General features: G+C 26.8%; 3 protein-coding genes across 3 annotated transcripts; 1 reads left to right on the top strand and 2 right to left on the bottom strand.

The window, feature by feature from the left end:
• Window positions 1–223: 223 nt before the first annotated feature.
• Window positions 224–9,772, top strand: LOC127276917 (uncharacterized; the record flags this gene model as incomplete). The annotated part of the gene is made up of 7 exons (XM_051297633.1): window positions 224–551; window positions 8,567–8,611; window positions 8,686–8,730; window positions 8,803–9,029; window positions 9,104–9,269; window positions 9,344–9,452; window positions 9,610–9,772. Coding segments are annotated over 7 exons (990 nt in total), but the record flags the coding sequence as incomplete, so codon positions are not given.
• A 3,652-nt stretch (window positions 9,773–13,424) lies between these two features.
• Window positions 13,425–19,946, bottom strand: LOC127276877 (kinesin-related protein 4-like). Its single transcript, XM_051297569.1, has 9 exons — window positions 19,582–19,946; window positions 15,783–16,003; window positions 15,157–15,552; window positions 14,586–14,630; window positions 14,467–14,511; window positions 14,168–14,394; window positions 13,928–14,093; window positions 13,745–13,853; window positions 13,425–13,587 (listed from the first exon to the last, which is right to left on the bottom strand). The coding sequence occupies exons 1-9, from the start codon at window positions 19,638–19,640 to the stop codon at window positions 13,518–13,520; spliced, it is 1,338 nt and encodes a 445-aa protein (XP_051153526.1). The 5' UTR covers window positions 19,641–19,946; the 3' UTR covers window positions 13,425–13,517.
• A 2,123-nt stretch (window positions 19,947–22,069) lies between these two features.
• LOC127276905 (uncharacterized) lies at window positions 22,070–23,037 on the bottom strand. Its single transcript, XM_051297604.1, has one exon. It carries the CDS (start codon window positions 23,035–23,037, stop codon window positions 22,075–22,077), a length of 963 nt encoding a protein of 320 aa, XP_051153561.1. The 3' UTR covers window positions 22,070–22,074.
• Between the last annotated feature and the right edge of the window lie 2,522 nt (window positions 23,038–25,559).

Genomic DNA, 25,559 nt, shown 5'->3' with positions numbered 1-25,559 from the left:
GTAATATTACATTAATGTTGCATACTACTTAGATATGTTTTTTAATCGAATGTCATGTAGATTATTACAGGAGGTCTGAGATTTACTTTTTTATTTGAATTTTCAATAGTGTCAAAATTTTCTCTTTACAATTCTAATATTCACAAATATTCTTCAATCTTCAACATTATGTTCAAAATTTGTAGTTCCTTAAACATTAGTTAATAAAAATTTATTAATATAGGATGTACGTAAACGTTGGAAACGGTTAAAACTTCTTGTAAACGGTCCACAAGATTTTCTGGAATTAGTACTTGCATTGCCGTTATTACCAGCTGGAAAAATTGAAAATGCAGTTAAAATACTGAAGAGTAAAATTAAAGAGTACGATGTAATTTACAAACGGAAATTAGAAATGTTCATGAAATACATCTGCAGAACCTGGGTAAAAGTTGCAGATGCTTTGTCCGTTACGAATTTAGAACAACGAACGAATAATATCAGCGAGTCGTTCAATAGTAGAGCTACTGCTCGTTTCGGAGGGATTCATCCGAATATTTGGACATTTTTAGGTAATTTTCATATATTTATATACTTCTTTATTTTAAAGAAAAAAATTATATTCTAATTTACGATAAGGAATGTGAGTTATCTCCGATACATTATGTCAATGTTTCTTCGAAGAATCCGCACATGCTTTATATGTATGTGTATATGGGTCTTTTCATGGCCCTTCTACTATAGGTGTTAAGTTTTATTTTTTTAAGATAATTGATAGTAAATATTATTCGATTAATAATTTAACAATTAATTAACTAATAATGAATAATTACTATCAAGTATCTTAAAAAATAAAAATCAACAAAGTCCGAGGAGCTCGTATTTGGAGACTTGGCTTTCGAACCCATTGTAGAAGCTCCATCAGAATTTTCACATCATTTCCAATGATCTTTAAATTTCACTTGAACTTTCAATATTCGACTCGGATAGTTTTTTCTTTAGTATATTTATCTTTAGACCACGTAATCATGAATGATACTGTTTCAACGAATATGGATACATTTTTAACTTTTATATAAATATTCACAACGACACAAATTTTAATTTATAAATTTGTTCTATGAGATTATTCTCCGTGTTTTTGGAAAATAACTATCTATTAATGATTGGTTATCAACAAAGAGGCATCAGCAATTATAGGTCGTCATCAATAGATGAAGTTGATATCCTTTTACAATCATCACTTGAGCCTTCAAACTCGCTCAATATAATTAATCAAATGTTTTTACATGCTATTATGTATGTCGAGAACTATTAAAAAAAATATGCGATCTTTGAAAATAGTAGTAGGTATCTTCTTTCTACAGAGGTCGCTTTGTCAATTGGTCACAATTACATTCATTTACGGTAACCACTGCAGCTCATCACAGAATCAACTAAAATAAATAATTCAAATAGCATTTAAAAATATAAGGTCTAACACAGCTCTTAAACCTTGAGATCCTCAAAAATAGAAAAAATGGTAAGCTTGTGAATCCAAAAATCTGAAAAAAAAATTTTATGGCCTTTAATCAATCCCAAAAACCATAATATTAAATATTATTAATATATTAGAGGTTTAATACCTGCAAAAACTTCCACAGAATCAAAAGCAACCAGAATTTTTGAAATCGGTCAAACGGTTTCTGAGTTCTTGTGGTTACCATTTTTAAAAATAGTATTTTGAGAAAAACGCGTTTAAAATTTTGATTTCAGGTTACAATTTGTCACACAGAAAGAACTAAATCAGCTTAAGACTTTAAAAATTCAAAATGACGGACGAAAAAGGTAAAAATTAACTGAATTTGATTGAAATTCATTTCATGTGGTTTTTTTGGAGTCGCTGAATTTGAATTTGATGTCAGATTTTAAACACTCAAAATCATATTCGCAATCAGCGACCCCAAAAACCGCTATGAAACGAGTTTCATACAAATTTAATTTATTTGTAAATTTTTGGTCCGCAATTTTAAAATTTAAGAAACAGCACTTTGCTTACAAAGTAACCAGAAGAAGCTAAGTATGATAAGTCGTATCACAATTTTTTAACTAAATTCAAGTCTGAAGACCGGATGTCTGTTTTTATATACAATGATCTGTAGACATATATATGTACTTTGTTAAATGACTTAATTTTATGAGCGAATTACGATACATATTTTCCTATTAAAAAATGAAGAAAAAACTACTTTTGTACCCAAAAAAGTTATGAAACCCTTTAAATTGATTTTTAAAAAAAGTTTTTTGTATTTTTACGTATTGGGTACTTTTTTATCAATATGTGTTTATTTTAATATATACATTTATCTTGAAATAACATTTTTACGTAATAATTTTATTGTTAATTTTTAGATAATCTGAACAATGTAATATTAGATGAGGAGATAAGATTGGATCGTTTATTGAATGGAGAGAATGTGAGCGGCTTGATGAGAAAAAAAGACATACTCAGAAATGAAAAGATTAGAAACGCTGAACAAAAATTAAGAAACGGAGGGTAAAATAATTTTATACTAGAATACATACGAGAGATTGGATATAAATGTTAAATTTTCAAAAAACGATTTCTATGCACTAAATTCTCTATTCGACACATGATATTTTTATTATGGCTTCACGCAAATTACTACACTCGTTCATGTCGTAAATTACATGTCATATTTTTTCGTAAGGGCTGAAACGTACCTGTGTAGGTTTTCGTCAAGGATTCCTAAAGAAAATTGTATATAAGAACTTTCAAGGATTGTAGACGGGGTGTAATTAGCTGAGCGTGATGATTTGTAGAAAAAATAGCGCCAAAGCTTTTAAATTTTTTAACATTAGGGGGGAGGGAGTAAAAAAGTGCAAAATAGCGTGACGTAGTTTATGAATGACCCCATCCTATACAAGAATTTTTAATGGGAATGTGCCTAACAAATAAAAAAAATTGAGTTAATTAAATATAAAGCTTAAAATACTTTTCAGGTCAATTGAACAATTTTTAAAAGAGTGTGCTGCATAATAAAATAAAGCATTGAAATGGGTTTTCAAAAAGTGTTGAATTGAATATAAAAATGACACACTCGACAATTGTATAAAACGAAATTTTCTAACCAGGTTATGGTAAATCACAGCAAAGAGTTATGATTCAATTACATATTATAAATTATAATCAATCTATTACTTGCACGATATGTAATTTTACTAGTTATTTAAATTTTGTTACTTTTAAATAAAATAAAATGTTTCATAGTAAAATTAATTACCCAACAATTTAGTTTCCATTCATATCTATTTTGAAAAAACCAATGATTAAACATTATTTTACGTATGATATTGAAGCATTTTATAAAATCATTTTCTCCAAAAACTATTATTCAGAGAGAAATTTCTTCTTTGTACAATTTTTCGATGTCTATTTCTAAGAAAATAACTTATTTACATAACGAATAAACAATCTTTCCTGTGAAATATCTAAATTGATCACATTTAAAACGTCCTTTTCTATAAAGTTATTCAAAAAATTTTAAATAATTCTTTCTTGTAATTAATATTAAGTTCATTGAATGCATAATTTTACATTCATGATTATGACATTAAGGTCAACGAAAATGTCGTTATATCTATTATACCTGCTCTATGAACTCCCTCTTTTAAGGCAGATTTTTCCATAATTCAATTTTGAAAATAATAAAATTTTCCATATTTTACAGTATGCAATTAATTGATTGTATATTGCAAAAATATAAAAAAATTCTATCAAAATTTCGTTTTGGATAAAAGGATCAAAATTTTAATTGAATTCAATTTAAATGAGACCAATTTAGACATTTCACAGGTATTATTTTCTACCACTTCACTGAAAAAATTATATTCTAAAATTGAAAATTTCTTCTTAAATATGCGTACAGAATATTCCCTTTTATTTTAATATATTCAAACAAATGTTTATTTACTATAAATGTACATTAAATCTTTTTTATTTTTAGTCCGCGTTTACAACGGAAATAATAATGTGTTGAAAAATGTGTTATGTGTAGGTTTTCTGTGTATTGCCTATAATATGTCAGTGTAATGGAAAGAGTTGTTTTATTTAATTAAGAAAATCAAATATTTAAATTAATAACTTACCTTCATTTATTAATAATCAAATAGTTTTGAATAATCCTGTAATGTATGTGAAATCTATTTAAAAAATTTAAATTTGAAATCACATCATCAGCACAAGGTATGCACTTTGTAAACAAATGTTCCCAACCTCAAACTTAAATTCTTAACAACAAAACAACTTCCCGTTGTTGAGGTAGCTTAAAAATACAACACAAAATAATAATTATTAAACGTTTGTACTAAATAAACAATTATTTGCCGAAAAATGTTTAAAATTCGAAGCGAATTGGTAATTTGATTATTTTTGAGAACCAGGTTTCGTTCATCTTTAAATTTTCCACACCCAACTTAAACTACCTAATAAAAGTGACATTTATTAAGTTGGCTTTCAACATTTTTCCAATCTAAAAATTATAATTATTTATTAAAAAATTTAAAGAAGCAAAATTTGAAAAAAGACTCATGAAAAAAGTGAAGTTGATGAAAATTAAAAATATGTATTCATTATGGGTAAATAATGAATAAGTAATTACTCTTAATAAATGTATGTAATGAATTTTTGATAATTATATATTCATAAAATTTTTGTTTTTAATTTAGGATTTTAAAGTTTTTATTTCACTGAAATTATGCATGTACATAATTAACTTATTGGAACAATTTCCAAAAAAGGTTTTATTTAACTCCAAGAATTTGCAGCTTTGTACCACTAATTGGTTATGAAAAAAGCTACATAAGTTTTTTTGACAACTATGAAAGGGTTAACAGTAGAACACATAAAATAAAGAATACTTTTTCTGCTGAGAATGAATTGTTAAAAATAACTTATTTACTTTTTTCCATATTAATAGATCATGGTGCATAAAGTATACAAAATAATTAGAAAAAGTGATAGTAAACCCCCACATCACCGAAACTTTCCTGAACATTTATTAAATATTTACTTGCGAAAATTAAATTTAAGTATTCAGAAAAGTTTTACGCTTAGCAATTATTTAATGGAAACATTTAAACCTTTACATAATTTTCATAACATTTTGCATTTGAATATTTCAAACATTTCAAGTAAAAATTTAATAAATGTTCAGGAAAGTTTCGGCACTGAAATAACCATATTTTAAATTTAAGAATATAATCTTGGATCCTATATAAGCTTATATTCCATGTATTTCATCTTAAAGTTGGAATATAATATTCCTTAAATAAGAAACAGTTTTTAAATTTAGAAATGTTCTTATTTTAAGAAACATTTTCCTATTTTAATACTATTTTATTTTAACATTATGAATAAACTGGATGGAAAATATACTTAAATAGAAGCTAAGATTATATTCTTAAATTTAGAATATCGTTTTTTGAGTGGGTACACACTGAAAAAATTATATTCTAGATTTAAGAATTTCTTCTTAAATAGGCGCCTAGAATATTTCTCTCTTAAATTAAGAGGGATATATTCTTACAATAAGATAATGTATTACTTATTGTAAGAATATTTCCCACTTTCTTTAAGCGGGGAATATTCTGTACGCATATTTAAGAAGAAATTTTCAATTTTAGAATACATATAATTTTTTCAGTGAAGTGGTAGAAAATAATACCTGTGAAATGTCTAAATTGGTCTCATTTAAATTGAATTCAATTAAAATTTTGATCCTTTTATCCAAAACGAAATTTTGATAGAATTTTTTTATATTTTTGCAATATACAATCAATTAATTGCATACTGTAAAATATGGAAAATTTTATTATTTTCAAAATTGAATTATGGAAAAATCTGCCTTAAAAGAGGGAGTTCATAGAGCAGGTATAATAGATATAACGACATTTTCGTTGACCTTAATGTCATAATCATGAATGTAAAATTATGCATTCAATGAACTTAATATTAATTACAAGAAAGAATTATTTAAAATTTTTTGAATAACTTTATAGAAAAGGACGTTTTAAATGTGATCAATTTAGATATTTCACAGGAAAGATTGTTTATTCGTTATGTAAATAAGTTATTTTCTTAGAAATAGACATCGAAAAATTGTACAAAGAAGAAATTTCTCTCTGAATAATAGTTTTTGGAGAAAATGATTTTATAAAATGCTTCAATATCATACGTAAAATAATGTTTAATCATTGGTTTTTTCAAAATAGATATGAATGGAAACTAAATTGTTGGGTAATTAATTTTACTATGAAACATTTTATTTTATTTAAAAGTAACAAAATTTAAATAACTAGTAAAATTACATATCGTGCAAGTAATAGATTGATTATAATTTATAATATGTAATTGAATCATAACTCTTTGCTGTGATTTACCATAACCTGGTTAGAAAATTTCGTTTTATACAATTGTCGAGTGTGTCATTTTTATATTCAATTCAACACTTTTTGAAAACCCATTTCAATGCTTTATTTTATTATGCAGCACACTCTTTTAAAAATTGTTCAATTGACCTGAAAAGTATTTTAAGCTTTATATTTAATTAACTCAATTTTTTTTATTTGTTAGGCACATTCCCATTAAAAATTCTTGTATAGGATGGGGTCATTCATAAACTACGTCACGCTATTTTGCACTTTTTTACTCCCTCCCCCCTAATGTTAAAAAATTTAAAAGCTTTGGCGCTATTTTTTCTACAAATCATCACGCTCAGCTAATTACACCCCGTCTACAATCCTTGAAAGTTCTTATATACAATTTTCTTTAGGAATCCTTGACGAAAACCTACACAGGTACGTTTCAGCCCTTACGAAAAAATATGACATGTAATTTACGACATGAACGAGTGTAGTAATTTGCGTGAAGCCATAATAAAAATATCATGTGTCGAATAGAGAATTTAGTGCATAGAAATCGTTTTTTGAAAATTTAACATTTATATCCAATCTCTCGTATGTATTCTAGTATAAAATTATTTTACCCTCCGTTTCTTAATTTTTGTTCAGCGTTTCTAATCTTTTCATTTCTGAGTATGTCTTTTTTTCTCATCAAGCCGCTCACATTCTCTCCATTCAATAAACGATCCAATCTTATCTCCTCATCTAATATTACATTGTTCAGATTATCTAAAAATTAACAATAAAATTATTACGTAAAAATGTTATTTCAAGATAAATGTATATATTAAAATAAACACATATTGATAAAAAAGTACCCAATACGTAAAAATACAAAAAACTTTTTTTAAAAATCAATTTAAAGGGTTTCATAACTTTTTTGGGTACAAAAGTAGTTTTTTCTTCATTTTTTAATAGGAAAATATGTATCGTAATTCGCTCATAAAATTAAGTCATTTAACAAAGTACATATATATGTCTACAGATCATTGTATATAAAAACAGACATCCGGTCTTCAGACTTGAATTTAGTTAAAAAATTGTGATACGACTTATCATACTTAGCTTCTTCTGGTTACTTTGTAAGCAAAGTGCTGTTTCTTAAATTTTAAAATTGCGGACCAAAAATTTACAAATAAATTAAATTTGTATGAAACTCGTTTCATAGCGGTTTTTGGGGTCGCTGATTGCGAATATGATTTTGAGTGTTTAAAATCTGACATCAAATTCAAATTCAGCGACTCCAAAAAAACCACATGAAATGAATTTCAATCAAATTCAGTTAATTTTTACCTTTTTCGTCCGTCATTTTGAATTTTTAAAGTCTTAAGCTGATTTAGTTCTTTCTGTGTGACAAATTGTAACCTGAAATCAAAATTTTAAACGCGTTTTTCTCAAAATACTATTTTTAAAAATGGTAACCACAAGAACTCAGAAACCGTTTGACCGATTTCAAAAATTCTGGTTGCTTTTGATTCTGTGGAAGTTTTTGCAGGTATTAAACCTCTAATATATTAATAATATTTAATATTATGGTTTTTGGGATTGATTAAAGGCCATAAAATTTTTTTTTCAGATTTTTGGATTCACAAGCTTACCATTTTTTCTATTTTTGAGTATCTCAAGGTTTAAGAGCTGTGTTAGACCTTATATTTTTAAATGCTATTTGAATTATTTATTTTAGTTGATTCTGTGATGAGCTGCAGTGGTTACCGTAAATGAATGTAATTGTGACCAATTGACAAAGCGACCTCTGTAGAAAGAAGATACCTACTACTATTTTCAAAGATCGCATATTTTTTTTAATAGTTCTCGACATACATAATAGCATAAAACAACGCTTCGGGAAAATTTAAATTCGGTGAAATTTAATTTCTGGCAAATTTAAATTCGACCAAATTGAATTTCTGTCAAATTAAAATTCGATCAAATTGATTTTCTACCAAATTAAAATTCGATTAAATTGACTTTCTAGCAAATTAATATTCTGCTGATTAAAATTCTATCAAATGTAACTTCTAACAAATTTGTTTTAGAGCTTATTCATGCGTCCCAGTAAAGTAAATATTTTTTATATTACTTGAATATATTTGATATTGAATTTTAATATTTTGTTTATTTTTAGAAATTCAAAAAGAACAGTATAATGAATTGAGGACTGAGGTACTAGGTAAATAATGTGAATATTATTAATATTACTAAAAATTAATAAAATCTGAAATTCAATATTTTTTCTATTTTTAGATAAACAAGAAGAGCAACATAATATAATAAAAAATATTTTACAAAGTGAGTAATTTCAATTAATATGACTTAACATTATTGTACACCTACATAAGTTTAATATTTTTCTTTTTTTAGACGGGTTCAAAGAAATGTTAAAAAACCATCATGAGCAGAGGTTAATATTAGAGGCTATTGCCAAGAAAGAGCAAAACACCAGTGCTGACATGCAAAATCAACATCATCTAATGTTAAACGACATTTTTGAACATGACGAAATCCTTTCAAAAATGCCATTTTCGTCTGACGACGAAATAAATACTTTTGATGAGAAATTGACTGATAAAGAATTCAAAGTTTTGACTGTAAGATCCAAATATTATAAAATATTGTAATAACTTTATATAAAATAATATACATATAAAAATATATATTGTAGGCAAGAGCGTACAGCAGCTTGGGATCTACCACACCTAAAGATTGTGTGGTTGCTATGATGACAAAAACATTCAAAAACTCTGTAGCTGCTGGATGGAGTTGGACTGGGAGGGTGAAAGGAAAGAATGATTTTAAAGTAAAAAAAAATATTGTCTGTATCCTTAGAAGTAAGTCCAACATTTTGTTAAATAAGGTCTAATATCATTTATACAATTACCTGTATGAGTATTGTAATTTTCAGGTGTTGCAAGGAGAAAGTATGGTTTGAACACTGTCACAGAGAATGATGTAAAACAATGGTGCTCCGAGTGGCTTAAACATGCCCCTAAACGCAGAAACCGTGAGAATGAGTATGTTTATATATTTTAAATAATAGTACTGGGTACTGGAAGAAGCAAAATTAAAAAATTAGTGGATAGTTTTGATTTGTTAGCCATTGTCTGATTCTACTTTCTAACATTAATAAATTATTGAAAATAATTTTTTAAAACTCTTAATTGTTTTTAGGAAAATATTACGAACGATTCAAGAGAATGAGGCATTGGAAGATTTATTGAACACAGAAACGGAAATGTAATACTAAGATTGTTAAAAATGTTTGTACATATTAAATATATTTAAAATATTATAATGAATAAAAAACATTAAGTTTAAGAAAATATAATTTAAATTGTAATAATATGCCTCATTGTGGTAACATTAAAATACAAATGTATTAACCTAAGTTATTCGTTTTTCTTGTAAGCCCTTATAAAAGCACTATTTTTTGAAGGAAAATATCTCAAAAAATAATAAATATTTTTTCAAAATTTTTTTTACTTAATTAGACCCATAACCACTCCCTAAAAACCTAGTATAGAAGAATTCGGAGGTCAGACCCCTCAATTTGACATATGAAGGGTAGAATGACAAAAGGGGTCAAGCGCCAATTTATCGAAAATGAGGTTTTTGCATAAAAAAATCAAGAAAATTCATTTACACATTTCTGTAGAAGGATTTCCTTTTTTATTGCGTATTTAAATCAGTTTTTAATAAAAATTAAATTAATAAAATAGCCTCAAATTTACTTTATTGCAACCTGATTGAAAAACAAAAGAAAGTGGTGAGTCAATAATATTATCCATAACTTAACAAATTTAAAAACATTGCTTTTTACAAATCGAAAATGCCTCGCAGATGCGGAAAAAAATCTATTAATAAAAAAGATATTGTTAAAAATAAACGATATGAAGGTGAAATGTTTTTATGAATTTTATTCTTCACATTTTTATCAATCTGTTCAATTTTTATCAAAAATATTATTTTTTTAGGTTTTATTTTAATATTTTATTTTAATTTTATTTTAATAATATTTTAATTAATAAAATTAATAATAATAATAATAATAATATATTTTCAATTTCAAACAATTTTAAAATAAAAATAAAATTTTTATTATTTTTCATTGCTGATTTTCTATACACTTTTTTCAAGATTCTGAACAATCATTCGTATGGATTTTAAAAAAATTCAATTTTTGAAAAATAAAAAAAAATGCAAAATTTGTTAAAAATAACTTTTTTTAATTTTTCATAGTGATTTCAGGTTTTCAAAAAATTTGTAAAAAAAATTATTACCCCTAAACCAAATCAATTATGATTGTTTCAATTTGATCAATTATTCCTTAAAAATTCAACTTCTTCTACAATTTTTATTATTTTTTATCGGTAATTTTTTTGTAGACTTTTTTCATAATTCTGAACAATCAATCGTAAGAATTTTTAAAAATTTTAATATTTTCAAAACATAAAATTTTGAAAATAGTCAAAAAAAAAATTTTTTAGTTTGATAATTCACAATAATTTTAAATCCAAAATAATGCCAGAAAAAAATTGACAATTAAAATCTAATTGATTAACAACATTAATTTCGATGAGTTGAAATTTCACCTATCCCTCCCCTTACAATTATGGTTTAAATCATTTTTGCTTTAAAATAAAACTTTGGAAGTATAATTTTTGGTACCATTTAATGTAAATTATAAGATATGTTCTCGAGTTTTTTAAATCAATTTTTGTTTATATTTTATAAATTAAGAAAAGATAGAAAAAATAAATAAAAATATAATAAAAAAGATATTATAAAAAAGAAATATCTTCTTAATAATAATGTAATTAGTAATTTAATTTATAATGTTTATAAAAGCATGCAGTGAAGAGCCATCTGGCGATAGAAACTTAAAGTGAAACAAATTAGCACGAATGATAACAAAAAAAAATTTTCTCGGGACTAGTAGAAGCGAGTAGTGTCGCCCTCTGTCCGTTACAGAAAAAAATATAAAGGTTCCCTAAAGAAGACAAATAAACGTTGCCGGAACGTTTCGGTGGGACCGTTCCATTTACGTCCCACCAACCATAAACAGGGACGTTGCCTGGCAACGTGCCTGTCCTACTGAAACCCGGAACGGTCTTGTCCGCTGTAAGGGAACGATCCAAAGAGCTGTCACGGGAACGGCCCGGTGGACCCTTCGGTCGGTTCCACTGGATCGTTCCCTTACAGCGGACAAGACCGTTCCGGGTTTCAGTAGGACAGGCACGTTGCCAGCAACGTCCCTGTTTATGGTTGGTGGGACGTAAATGGAACGGTCCCACCGAAACGTTCCGGCAACGTTTATTTGTCTTCTTTAGGGAACCTTTATATTTTTTTCTGTAACGGACAGAGGGCGACACTACTCGCTTCTACTAGTCCCGAGAAAATTTTTTTTTGTTATCATTCGTGCTAATTTGTTTCACTTTAAGTTTCTATCGCCAGATGGCTCTTCACTGCATGCTTTTATAAACATTATAAATTAAATTACTAATTACATTATTATTAAGAAGATATTTCTTTTTTATAATATCTTTTTTATTATATTTTTATTTATTTTTTCTATCTTTTCTTAATTTATAAAATATAAACAAAAATTGATTTAAAAAACTCGAGAACATATCTTATAATTTACATTAAATGGTACCAAAAATTATACTTCCAAAGTTTTATTTTAAAGCAAAAATGATTTAAACCATAATTGTAAGGGGAGGGATAGGTGAAATTTCAACTCATCGAAATTAATGTTGTTAATCAATTAGATTTTAATTGTCAATTTTTTTCTGGCATTATTTTGGATTTAAAATTATTGTGAATTATCAAACTAAAAAATTTTTTTTTTGACTATTTTCAAAATTTTATGTTTTGAAAATATTAAAATTTTTAAAAATTCTTACGATTGATTGTTCAGAATTATGAAAAAAGTCTACAAAAAAATTACCGATAAAAAATAATAAAAATTGTAGAAGAAGTTGAATTTTTAAGGAATAATTGATCAAATTGAAACAATCATAATTGATTTGGTTTAGGGGTAATAATTTTTTTTACAAATTTTTTGAAAACCTGAAATCACTATGAAAAATTAAAAAAAGTTATTTTTAACAAATTTTGCATTTTTTTTTATTTTTCAAAAATTGAATTTTTTTAAAATCCATACGAATGATTGTTCAGAATCTTGAAAAAAGTGTATAGAAAATCAGCAATGAAAAATAATAAAAATTTTATTTTTATTTTAAAATTGTTTGAAATTGAAAATATATTATTATTATTATTATTATTAATTTTATTAATTAAAATATTATTAAAATAAAATTAAAATAAAATATTAAAATAAAACCTAAAAAAATAATATTTTTGATAAAAATTGAACAGATTGATAAAAATGTGAAGAATAAAATTCATAAAAACATTTCACCTTCATATCGTTTATTTTTAACAATATCTTTTTTATTAATAGATTTTTTTCCGCATCTGCGAGGCATTTTCGATTTGTAAAAAGCAATGTTTTTAAATTTGTTAAGTTATGGATAATATTATTGACTCACCACTTTCTTTTGTTTTTCAATCAGGTTGCAATAAAGTAAATTTGAGGCTATTTTATTAATTTAATTTTTATTAAAAACTGATTTAAATACGCAATAAAAAAGGAAATCCTTCTACAGAAATGTGTAAATGAATTTTCTTGATTTTTTTATGCAAAAACCTCATTTTCGATAAATTGGCGCTTGACCCCTTTTGTCATTCTACCCTTCATATGTCAAATTGAGGGGTCTGACCTCCGAATTCTTCTATACTAGGTTTTTAGGGAGTGGTTATGGGTCTAATTAAGTAAAAAAAATTTTGAAAAAATATTTATTATTTTTTGAGATATTTTCCTTCAAAAAATAGTGCTTTTATAAGGGCTTACAAGAAAAACGAATAACTTAGGTTAATACATTTGTATTTTAATGTTACCACAATGAGGCATATTATTACAATTTAAATTATATTTTCTTAAACTTAATGTTTTTTATTCATTATAATATTTTAAATATATTTAATATGTACAAACATTTTTAACAATCTTAGTATTACATTTCCGTTTCTGTGTTCAATAAATCTTCCAATGCCTCATTCTCTTGAATCGTTCGTAATATTTTCCTAAAAACAATTAAGAGTTTTAAAAAATTATTTTCAATAATTTATTAATGTTAGAAAGTAGAATCAGACAATGGCTAACAAATCAAAACTATCCACTAATTTTTTAATTTTGCTTCTTCCAGTACCCAGTACTATTATTTAAAATATATAAACATACTCATTCTCACGGTTTCTGCGTTTAGGGGCATGTTTAAGCCACTCGGAGCACCATTGTTTTACATCATTCTCTGTGACAGTGTTCAAACCATACTTTCTCCTTGCAACACCTGAAAATTACAATACTCATACAGGTAATTGTATAAATGATATTAGACCTTATTTAACAAAATGTTGGACTTACTTCTAAGGATACAGACAATATTTTTTTTTACTTTAAAATCATTCTTTCCTTTCACCCTCCCAGTCCAACTCCATCCAGCAGCTACAGAGTTTTTGAATGTTTTTGTCATCATAGCAACCACACAATCTTTAGGTGTGGTAGATCCCAAGCTGCTGTACGCTCTTGCCTACAATATATATTTTTATATGTATATTATTTTATATAAAGTTATTACAATATTTTATAATATTTGGATCTTACAGTCAAAACTTTGAATTCTTTATCAGTCAATTTCTCATCAAAAGTATTTATTTCGTCGTCAGACGAAAATGGCATTTTTGAAAGGATTTCGTCATGTTCAAAAATGTCGTTTAACATTAGATGATGTTGATTTTGCATGTCAGCACTGGTGTTTTGCTCTTTCTTGGCAATAGCCTCTAATATTAACCTCTGCTCATGATGGTTTTTTAACATTTCTTTGAACCCGTCTAAAAAAAGAAAAATATTAAACTTATGTAGGTGTACAATAATGTTAAGTCATATTAATTGAAATTACTCACTTTGTAAAATATTTTTTATTATATTATGTTGCTCTTCTTGTTTATCTAAAAATAGAAAAAATATTGAATTTCAGATTTTATTAATTTTTAGTAATATTAATAATATTCACATTATTTACCTAGTACCTCAGTCCTCAATTCATTATACTGTTCTTTTTGAATTTCTAAAAATAAACAAAATATTAAAATTCAATATCAAATATATTCAAGTAATATAAAAAATATTTACTTTACTGGGACGCATGAATAAGCTCTAAAACAAATTTGTTAGAAGTTACATTTGATAGAATTTTAATCAGCAGAATATTAATTTGCTAGAAAGTCAATTTAATCGAATTTTAATTTGGTAGAAAATCAATTTGATCGAATTTTAATTTGACAGAAATTCAATTTGGTCGAATTTAAATTTGCCAGAAATTAAATTTCACCGAATTTAAATTTTCCCGAAGCGTTGTTTTATAGAATACTAATAGTGTAGAAAAACAATTTGACAGAAATCTACTTTACCAGAATGTATATTAAAATTAATTTTCGGTCAAATTATCTTTTTGGGAAATTAATATTCGAACAAATTGAATTTCTACCAAATTAAAATTCAATTAAATTGACTTTCTGGCAAATTAATATTCTGGTGATTAAAATTCTAACAAATTTGTTTTAGAGCTTATACATGCGTCCCACTTTACTTACTTAACATCTCAACCCTCAGTTCATTAATATACAAATCTTCAGGACAATGAGTTGTTGAGGCTTCTGAAAAAGTCCTGTTCCTAACGTTCACAGACATTTCTCTATTTTTTTTAATATCATCTTCACCATCTTTATCTTCATCATTGTCATCTTCATCATCCTCATCTTCATCAAGCTCTTCTTGATCATCTTCATTCTCATCATCACCATCATCTTCATCTTCATCGTCAATTCTCGATCTTTTATTTTCGGAAGGCACCATGTCATCTACTTTCTTTTTGTGTCTTAAAGCTCGCGTTTTGAGCGATAAAACCTGAAAGTCCATATTGTCTTCCAATTCTGAGCTATTCAATCCTTCCACCGTTTTTAAGCCAGCAAGCGCATCTACCATTGAATCTAAAACAAAATGATTATTAATACTTGCTTATTTTCTATTTAATTTTATTTAAATTAAAATCAATGTTTTTAACTGTATATTGCTTTATGTCGAGAAACATTAGTTCCCAGTATAGCACATAATATTACAGTCATATTAAAATGTCCGCCTGATGGCAATATTACAGTGTAATATTACAGTAATATCACATTATTGACAATATTTAAATAATTATTAAACATCATCTTACCAAAATCACTAATACATCTTTTTATTTTGTATTGGCGATAGTTAGATGTCGGGATATCGCCTCTTTCTATTGCTCTGTGAATTTTATTTTTCTGCCAATTCAGTGGAGGAAAAAATGAAAACTCGTTATTTGTTATCCACGATCTGTGGACAACATATATCTCCTTCGTTGCGAATTCCAAGAGAACATAAGTTTTCGACAGTTTTCGTTTTCTTTGACTTCTAGAAAAGGTAATTTGAATTATTTTGCGTGAATAAAAATTATTATAAAATCTTAACTTTTGACCTATCCTTTAATATAATCTTTAATATGTTGCATTTTATTATCTGATTATTTTCGCCAAAAAGGAGGTGAATAACAACGGTTATGAAAAAATTATTTTTCTCTACCTTTGACGATTAAATATGAGAAGTTGGATCAAATAATATTCGCAAGAGATAATACCACCCCACAGCACCGAAACTAAATTTGTGTACAGCGTTTATGAAATGTACATATTTGATTATAAATTTGGGTCATTCCATTTTATTTCACCTATAGTCGTTGCGGCCTATTTTTAGAAAAATTTTATATTTCATATAAATGACTTTTAATATCCGTAAAATTTATTTTTGACAATTATAATATGAAATTCTTTTTTATTTACGTTGAAATTTAGTTTTTAAGTTGAATTGCACGGAAAATAGGTTAGTTTGACAGCTTTAAATATTTAATAAAAAAGAACAGAAATAATTTAGTTAGTAAATATTTTTTCAATGATATTTATTGAAAATAGTCTAATTTACCAATGTTAATTGATAATTGTGTAAAAAACTCCAAAATACTACGTGAAACTTAATATTCAAATTTACCTGTAAAATGTCAAAATTTGACACCCCAACCAAAAATTTCAGTACTATACCAGAGTTCACTACTGGCGCAGTACTGGTTCAGTATTGGCTGCCGAGGCTGGGCAGTCTGTACTGAACCAGTACTCGTATTTTCATTGTATCAGTACTGTTGCAGTACCACCGTCCCAGTACTGGCAAACCAGTACTGAGCCGATATTGAGCCGGTACTGGCTCAAATAGATTTTCCTTTTGATTAATACTAGTATATTAAAAGTTCTAGAGTGAACCCGGACAGCACCGAAACTTCCCTGAACCTTGACTGAACCTCGCTTGACGAGGTTCGGGAACTTGAGTCGCTAGATCCAAACGGGGTTGAGTTGATGTTTAAATGTCCGCGCATAATAAAGGTCAGTCACAGAGGTTGGCTGAATATTGGATTTGAATTTCTGTTAAATATTAAAATTAAAGATTCTTGGCATATTGTGAGGGGATATTTAAGGAAATTAAAAATTCAAGATTTGTTAAATGTAATCGTTAAATATTCTGGAAATTTAGAAGGAGCATAAATACGGAAAAATAAAAAGAAAGCAAATGAATTTAAAAAACTATTGAAAATTGCATTTTCTATGACATGGGAAAGAGTAAATAAAACAGAAATTAATAGACAATCATAAATACAGTTATATTTATTAGTAATAAATTATTTATGCTCCTTCTAAATTTCCAGAATATTTAACGATTACATTTAACAAATCTTGAATTTTTAATTTCCTTAAATATCCCCTCACAATATGCCAAGAATCTTTCATTTTAATATTTAACAGAAATTCAAATCTAATATTCAGCCAATCTCTGTGACTGACCTTTATTATGCGCGGACATTTAAACATCAACTCAACCTCGTTTGGACCTCGCGACTCAAGTTCCCGAACCTCGTCAAGCGAGGTTCAGTCAAGGTTCAGGGAAGTTTCGGTGTTGTCCGGGAACCTGATGAATCTTTTTGTTTAAATATTTTGTTTATAAAAATTTTGTCACCTTTATTTTATTTTTCAAAATTAGAATGTATTCTATTTTGCTTTTTTGTGTGTAAAATTATTTAAACAAAAAGTTTCCTGAGACCAATTCCAAAACATTTTGCAAGATTTTCTTATTGTTTTCAGATAGGCAATAAACCAAAAAAAAATTTTAAACGATCAAACTAAAAATAAATAAATTTGTTTATAAAAAATTAATATTTTTTGAAATAAAAATTTTAAAAAATTTTCTTGACAACACTTGATAAAAATCAATAAACAACTTTTATTTTCTTCAAAAAGTTTTTCAAAAATTCATTTTGATGGAAATAATTGAAGTGAATAATAAAATAATTAAATAGCTAATTATATAATTATTTTATAAACATTTTTATTTTTACTGAACTGTTTTTATATATTATAAAAACTTTGGTTTTATAATAAACATATTTTTATACTTATTTTTTGATTTTTTCAAATAATAATTTGCAATATATATTATAATAAAGAATAAAAATTCTTGGTGTTTTCGATTTTATATAATATAATATTAATTAGTTAGTTGACTAATTTAATTAATATTTAATTTTGAACATTTTTTTTGACTTTTTTTCAAAATCGGTTATTTTTTTCTGTTTCAAATTTTTGTTAAAAAGTTTAAAATGAATATTTTCATCACAAAAAATATGCAAATGTGCTGTTTTGTTTTCAAGATATTAATTAATTAGTTTTGATTCTTAACTTACCAATCGAAAGTTAACGTAATTCAGCATCAAACGAGCCCAATATGATGTATTTATGTTTAATACGTTTTTTATAAACAATTGTAATGCTAATCAATTGTTTATAAATATCCACTAATTTAAAATAGTTTATATTTGGATCATTGGATGGGGAATTACGTCAGCTTTTGATTAGTAGCTTCAGAATTGCAATATTTATTTAGTTGTAAAATATTTTATTCATTACTAATAAAATAATAAAAGTAAGCAATCGGGGCGTTAGCAGTGCCTTAAAACCCAATAAACTTTATTACACTTATTTACAATCATATTTATGGTCAGAAGGGGAAATGTTGTACCCCTACTCTACCGGTCAGGCCCGAGCTTCGACCTCGAGAGAGTGAGGCACCCCGGGGGACCTGAGCGTCGTTCTCGGAATTAAGGAAATTTATATTTTATGACTCTTAATGAGTTTTTCACCAAAATTATAAAATTTTTAAATATAAACATTTGTTAATTTTTTTTAACATATTCGTATTCTTCAGAATTTCACGATTACGAGCATATGTTGTTACAATTAAAAATGTTAATATTTAAAAGTTATATAATTTTCGTTTAATTTATCTAATGTATTCTCCGATAAAAAAGCTACCAAAAATAATAGTTTATGATGAACGATTTTTAAAGAAATATTTTTTTGAATAATGAATTCAATGAATTTTGGTCTCAAGTACATAAAAAAATATAAATAAGAAAATAAATATTTCTTTAAAAATCATAGATCATAAACTATTATTTTTGGTATCTTTTTTGTCTTTTTGTATCACTTATATTATTTGAAATACAAAACATATTTAAAAATTTTTTTTGTTTTTATACCAAAGGAGGAACAATTTTCTTAAATATTTTTTTTTAAATTGTTCTTTTTTGTATCACATATATTATTTAACATACGGCACATATTTTTTAAACATTTGTTTTTATACCAAATAAGTTCGCTTCGAGTACGGAACCCTCGATTTCAGTGCGAGTGTAACTCGCACTTGTCCGATTTTTGTTTTTGCGTTAAAAATTTTTTTGGTAAAAGATTTTCAATGGAGCCCCTTTTCAATAATTCATTTTAGATGTGAGAATTACATATTTTTAGTTTAACAGGAAAGTTACAATAAATGCAAATTATACAATAGATATAACTTAATTTATATAAATATTAATATAAATGTCTTGTACTTACATTTGATTTGAACTATTCACTGGCTTTCTTGAATTCATATCGGAACTTAATTGATTCATAATGAACAGCACAAACGCTCCAAAAACCCAAAAATATAAAAGAATCAGGAAATATCAAAAAAAATTTAAGAAACTAGAAAGAAAAACGGTGTTTAACAAAAGAAAATACACAAAACAAATTTATAAAACACTAAAATACGGATTATTATGAATTAGATAGGAACAGTGTCTCCTGAAGAAGGTATTCTATAGAACTGCGGAAACTGAAGTGTCTGGAAACCACGCAAAGTGAGTAACGCTCAGTTTGGGCTGCCTATTGCTAGACTTATACTACTAAGCAGAAAGTAGTAAAAACTTTTCTATTTAAGATTTCAATAAAATTGCAAACTCCACTACCAATTCAAAAATTCTAACAATAAATAATGTTTCAAATTTAAAAAAAGCCTAGGTCCGCTCGAACGAGTTCATCATATACATGCTTACAAAATTTACATAAAGAAATTTATCAGATAATTATTTATTTTTTATTTAAATCATCAATGAAATTAAATTTAAATTATTTAAATAATATTAATTATAATAGTAATAATATCTCTCTATATTATAAAAAAATTTTGCCGCTGTCTCCAGTATGGCTCATTCCATATCAACTGTAACCAACTTATGTTTTTGACAATTTTAGGTTAGGTTATGTAATTTTTAAGGTTAGGGATATTTGAGGTTATGTCTGTTAGACATAGCCTCGAATCCTATGTTTTTAGCAAGGTTAGGTTAGGCTTTTTAATTAACCATTAAAGTGGAAAATCAGGGGGGTTGTTGCGCGATGCGCGCAGGGGGGCACAACCCCCTAGTAATATATAATAATAATAATAATTCCTGCTTACTTATGTTAATTCGGTAAACTCAGAACTGACTGCCGGTAAAAGATCAGTAGTTGAAAGCGTTGCCAGCCAGTGTTGGCCCAGTACTGACTTAATACTACATTACTGGGAGTCAATACTGGGTCAGGACTATGCCGGTGTTACGTTTTTACCTGATAAATGCCTTTAAAAATTACTCTTTTTTTACCCATGTGTTATTAAAAAAATTTTAGAACATTGTTTCAGAAAATTTTGCAGTTTATTTCTATATTAGTAGGTATAACATAAACCTTATTAGGATACATCATTTTCGACATTTATTTGTATATTATGTCTCAGTGGAAAAGACACTGATAATTCGTCGTTTAAAAACATGTACCACCCTTTATACATAATTTCAGTTACAGGCCACCATTCAAAATATGCAGTGTTATTTGAGAATGAGTGTTTAGTTATTGAAAGTGTCGATGAATCAATAAGTGTATGACAATAAAAATCAGTTCGGTTAACATATTTCTTACCAATAATAAATATTTCATTATTTTTACTTCTCACAATGTTATAAACCTTGACAATACTTCCATCTTTTAAGAAAACCTTATTGTCCGCATCTTTATTGCAATCTATTGTCACATTCTTGTTAGCAAAATACTTGTACTGCGCTGAGATGTCAAATGGCATCGAACAAATCGGATTGGAAAAATGTAATTTTGTTAATGATAAATTATCTTCTATTGATTCATTTAACATTTCAATAGCTGCTATCTCCTGATAACGTTTCATTATTTGCTCCACAGGTTTATCGAATTTCCGTATTAGTCTTTTAATGACTGTCATATAATTTTCAAAACGGAAGGCACTAAAATTATCCAAAGGTCCAAATAATCTAACATCTGCTGCTAAATGTAACAAATTATGAATATTATGTGAAATATACTCTTTGCCATATATAGTTTGGAAATTTTTAACAAACGATAACAAAAACTTCTCAGCACGATTTACTTGTTGTACGTCATTTACCATATTTCTACTTACTAAAATTGTTATTGCAATGTGCAGTTCCAAAAAATTATTGTACAGTATTTCTGGAAGAATTCCTTTCAATACTAAAGGGCCGGTGTATAATAAAAATGTTCGAAATTCTGTTGCTTTCCAGAAATGAAATGCACTGATACAACGAGATTTTCTAGAAAATTCTCTAGGAGTTGTATTAATCAAAGAAAGCAATCTGTTTGAAATTATTTTAGTATCTCCTTTGCCTAAGCTCTTGGACCTTTTAACCAAAGCCAAATTAAACGTTTGGTCACACCCAATAGAACCAAGTGCATGTAGTCCAATGGAACTCTCGTAATTCCTAAAAATCCAGAAATATCTAATAAATTTGTTCTCTTATTTTGATATCTTTTATACTTATTTCTTGAAAATTTGTCATCTTCTCGCAAAAAAATTTTAACATTTTTTTCAATTGGAAAGGCCACTCTTCCTTTGTGTTGTCCCTCTTTACCTCGAGGCTCTTGCCAACTTCCCTTGCATTTACATTTAGAACAACTGTAATAAGCAGTGTGACCAACAGTACCAAGAACCATACTTTTGGCAGGAGCATCACATACTAACGCGTGAAATAGTACTTGAAATTATTGTTCTTTAACTGTTATTGAAGAACCACAAAGTTGTGCAGCTTCATCGACAAAAGGTTTGAGAAACTCATTTGAATCTGCAGGTTTCGATGTACCAGCAAAAATTCCGACAACAAAAACTTTCTTTAATAATTCATCGGAACATAAAATAAGCCATAATGATTTTTGTGATGACTTATAAATCGGTAACCCATCAATATTAAAAATAAGCCGTATCTCGCGATTTTTCAAGTTGCGTTTTAAATATTCATTTGCAATTTTTTCAACAATCTTCGTTGATCCGAAATGACAATACTTGCCATCGCCATCCATGTTAATAATATCTACATTTCTGGGAGTGTGCAATAACGATCGACTATCACGGGGTATAATTAGATCCGTATGTGTTCGTAAAATAATTAGCAGAGCAGTCAGTGCTATGTGTGGTATCCCGAAAGCAAGTGCCCATAAAGTAATCGATGTATTGAATTTTTCTGATTTTTTATCACGTACATATTCAGCATCTTCTAAATTGTCGTTAAAAAACAAATTGTCATCTGCTGAAATATTTCTAAATGGTAATTCGTGTTCAGATTTAATTTCAAAGTAAGGAAAACTCTCATCATTTATTTCTTCATCACTTATTTCTATATCATCTATTGAATCATCATAATCAGTAGAACAATCACTTTCACTGTTTATTGGTTCTGCTGTTTTTGTTGAAATTTCTTCTTGATAATTTACTGGAACAGCTGCTGTGTCGTTGATACATGTATCCATTCTTACGTTTTCATTCAAATCCATGGGCATTGGGTCAATTTCGTCAATGGAGTTTAAAATATCTTGTATATTAGAATATTCGTCAGTACATGATGCACCTTTATGTGAAAACGTTTTAAACATTTGAGCAGCTACTCCTTGTTGTACTTTTTGTCTAATTCGGCGATGGCTAATACCCAAAAGTCCTTCAAACTTTTTCATTTTTTAGATAGACCTAAAAGAGGTAAAAAAATAATTATATACGATAGGTACATAAAATCTTTATATTTAAAAATTGTTAAAACTTGTATCTGATTTATATTTTTGCAGTAACTTTACTGTAAAGTAATGCCGGATACTATTGCCAGGCAATATTTCCATCAGGCGAACATTTTAATATGACTGTAATATTACACGTTTATTTGAAATACGTAAAAATTTCAAAGTTTTTTATGATAAAACACAAAAAGATAAGAATTAATCAGTTAAATATTTTTGAGTGATTTTTGAAATTTTTTGTAATATTACAGTAATATTAACCGGTAATATTACCATGAGGCGGACATTTTAATATCATAGTAATACTACCGGTAATATTACTGGAATATTACGTATTACTTGGGTATTTTAATATCATATTTTTATGTAAAATTGATTGTAGTTATTGTAAATAATAAATTTATTTTATCAAAATAAAGTTTGTTGTATGTATAATATATGACAGCCAAGTAGTATGTTATATTACAGTAATATTACAGCAATAATACATGGTAAATATTGCAGTCTTATTAGAATGTCTGCAGAGATGGGTAATGACCTGTAAATTACTTGGCTTAACGTCCACAGCCCAAATTCCGTTTAATTTAAATGTTTTAATATTACTGTAATAATATTACTACAATATTACTATAGTATTACTATAATATTACTGCAATATTACTATAATATTACTGTAATATTACTGTAATATTACGTGTTACTTGGGCAATATGCAAAACGAATAGCTTATGTATAAATAGGTCTCAAATTATATTATTCTTGAAAGAAAAGTAGGTTTGTCTCAAATTCAAAATGAAATTTATGATTTATAACAAGTATGTGACTTGGACAGTTAAAAGAGACCTTACATCCGAAAAAAGTTTTTTTTGCAACTTACACTGAGAAAAATGTTTAGTCAGAGCAACCAAAATTTGGTTGGACCAACAAAAAAATTTTGTTGGTTATTAAGCAAACAAACTATTTGTTTAGGTCAACCAAAAAATTTGGTTGAGTGTTTTTTGTTGGCTTAACAAAAATGTTTGGTTAGCCCAACCAATTTTTTTTTGTTTGGTGAACAAAAATGTTTGATTGATCAAACAAACAGTTTTTTTGTAAAATTGAAATTTTTATTCTACCTTATTTCTTTTCTTTTTATCTTTTTTATATATTTCATTATTTATTTATTATCAATTTAACATTGAATTTATATTTATTCAATTGAAATATTTGTGGACTTTGAAAAGTCTCGTCTCCGCCTGGGATCGAACCTCTGTTCTAAAACTGAAGGTCGGGAGCTCTAACCGCTGAGAGCGAATCAAATTATTTGGTTGTCGCAACCAAATTTTGGTTAGGACAACAAACGATCATTTGGTTTTTTAGACCAAACTATTTTGTTGTGTTAACCAAATTATTTTGTTGTAACCAAATTTTGGTTGGAATTTAAAAATGTTCAACCAAATAATTTTGTTGGCCTAACCAAATGTTTGGTTGAGATAACTCTACGACTTTGTTTCAGCCAACCAAAATTTGGTTACAAGAACCAAAATTGCCTAACCAAACAATTTTGTTGCAAACACTAAATTTTTTTTCTCAGTGTATTGCATTTAAAAGAATATACTTTATTAATATTAAATCGTTGAAAAAATTAAAATCGATTTTTTTGAATGTAATGTCCTTTTTAACTGTCCCTGTCACATGTTGTCTTAAATTCAGCGCATTAAAAGTGCTAAAACTGAATACAGACAACCGGAGCTATTATAATACAAAACCCAGTTGAAAATTCCGACATCGTTTACGACGTCGTATTCTAAGTAGTTTGCGACGTAGTAAACGACGTAGTAAACAACGTAGAAAACGACATAGTAAACGACGTCGTAAATGAAAGCGGAATTCGGGATAGCAAACTACGTCGTTTACTACGTCGTTTACGATGTTGCAAAAATTATTTTAATATTATTTATTTAGTAATTTAGTAAGTCCAATATCCAATATTAAAAATTTTAATAATAATTTAAAAAATCAATGATTTAAAAAAAATTTATTTTTATTATTTTTTAATAGTTATTATTATTATTTTATTTTTAATATTTAAATTAAAATAAAAAAATGGTCACAATGATAAAATAATAATTTTTTTTCAAATTTTCTTTCAAAAAAAAATTCGTGTTTTTAAAAAAAATCACGATGAAAAATAATTTTGTTGTAAAAATTTGTCTGTAAAAAAATTGTACGTATCACAAAAAAATATTACGATGAGAAATTTACTTATTTTAAAGTTTTCTCAGTAAAAAAATTATTTGTGGCCCAAATAAAATATCACGATGAGAAAATAATTTTTTTTGTCAAAATTTCTCTGTAAAAAAAATTAATTAAATAATTATATAATAATAAAATGTTTGGTCTGTCTTTCTGTCCTAACTTGAAGTTGGCCTTTTCTGATTTCACGTGTTTTTTTGAATAGTAATCTTATGACGTGTCAAATTTTG

Source organism: Leptopilina boulardi, unplaced genomic scaffold (genome assembly GCF_019393585.1).
Source record: "Leptopilina boulardi isolate dan_hultmark-lab unplaced genomic scaffold, ZJU_Lbou_2.1 LbouV2_106, whole genome shotgun sequence".
NCBI classification, from domain to species: domain Eukaryota; kingdom Metazoa; phylum Arthropoda; class Insecta; order Hymenoptera; family Figitidae; genus Leptopilina; species Leptopilina boulardi.
The sequence above is the reverse complement of the archived record's forward strand: the minus strand, read 5'-3'. Positions and strand labels throughout refer to the sequence as shown.

Bases quoted from the DNA above. Each gene is read 5' to 3' on its own strand.
- LOC127276877 (XM_051297569.1), bottom strand. From the start codon at position 19,640: ATGAATCAATTAAGTTCCGATATGAATTCAAGAAAGCCAGTGAATAGT. The intron at 14,512-14,585 runs GTAAATAATGTG...TTCTATTTTTAG, and splicing joins ATTGAGGACTGAGGTACTAG to ATAAACAAGAAGAGCAACAT. The intron at 13,854-13,927 runs GTAAGTCCAACA...TGTAATTTTCAG, and splicing joins TATTGTCTGTATCCTTAGAA to GTGTTGCAAGGAGAAAGTAT.
- LOC127276905 (XM_051297604.1), bottom strand. From the start codon at position 23,037: ATGAAAAAGTTTGAAGGACTTTTGGGTATTAGCCATCGCCGAATTAGA.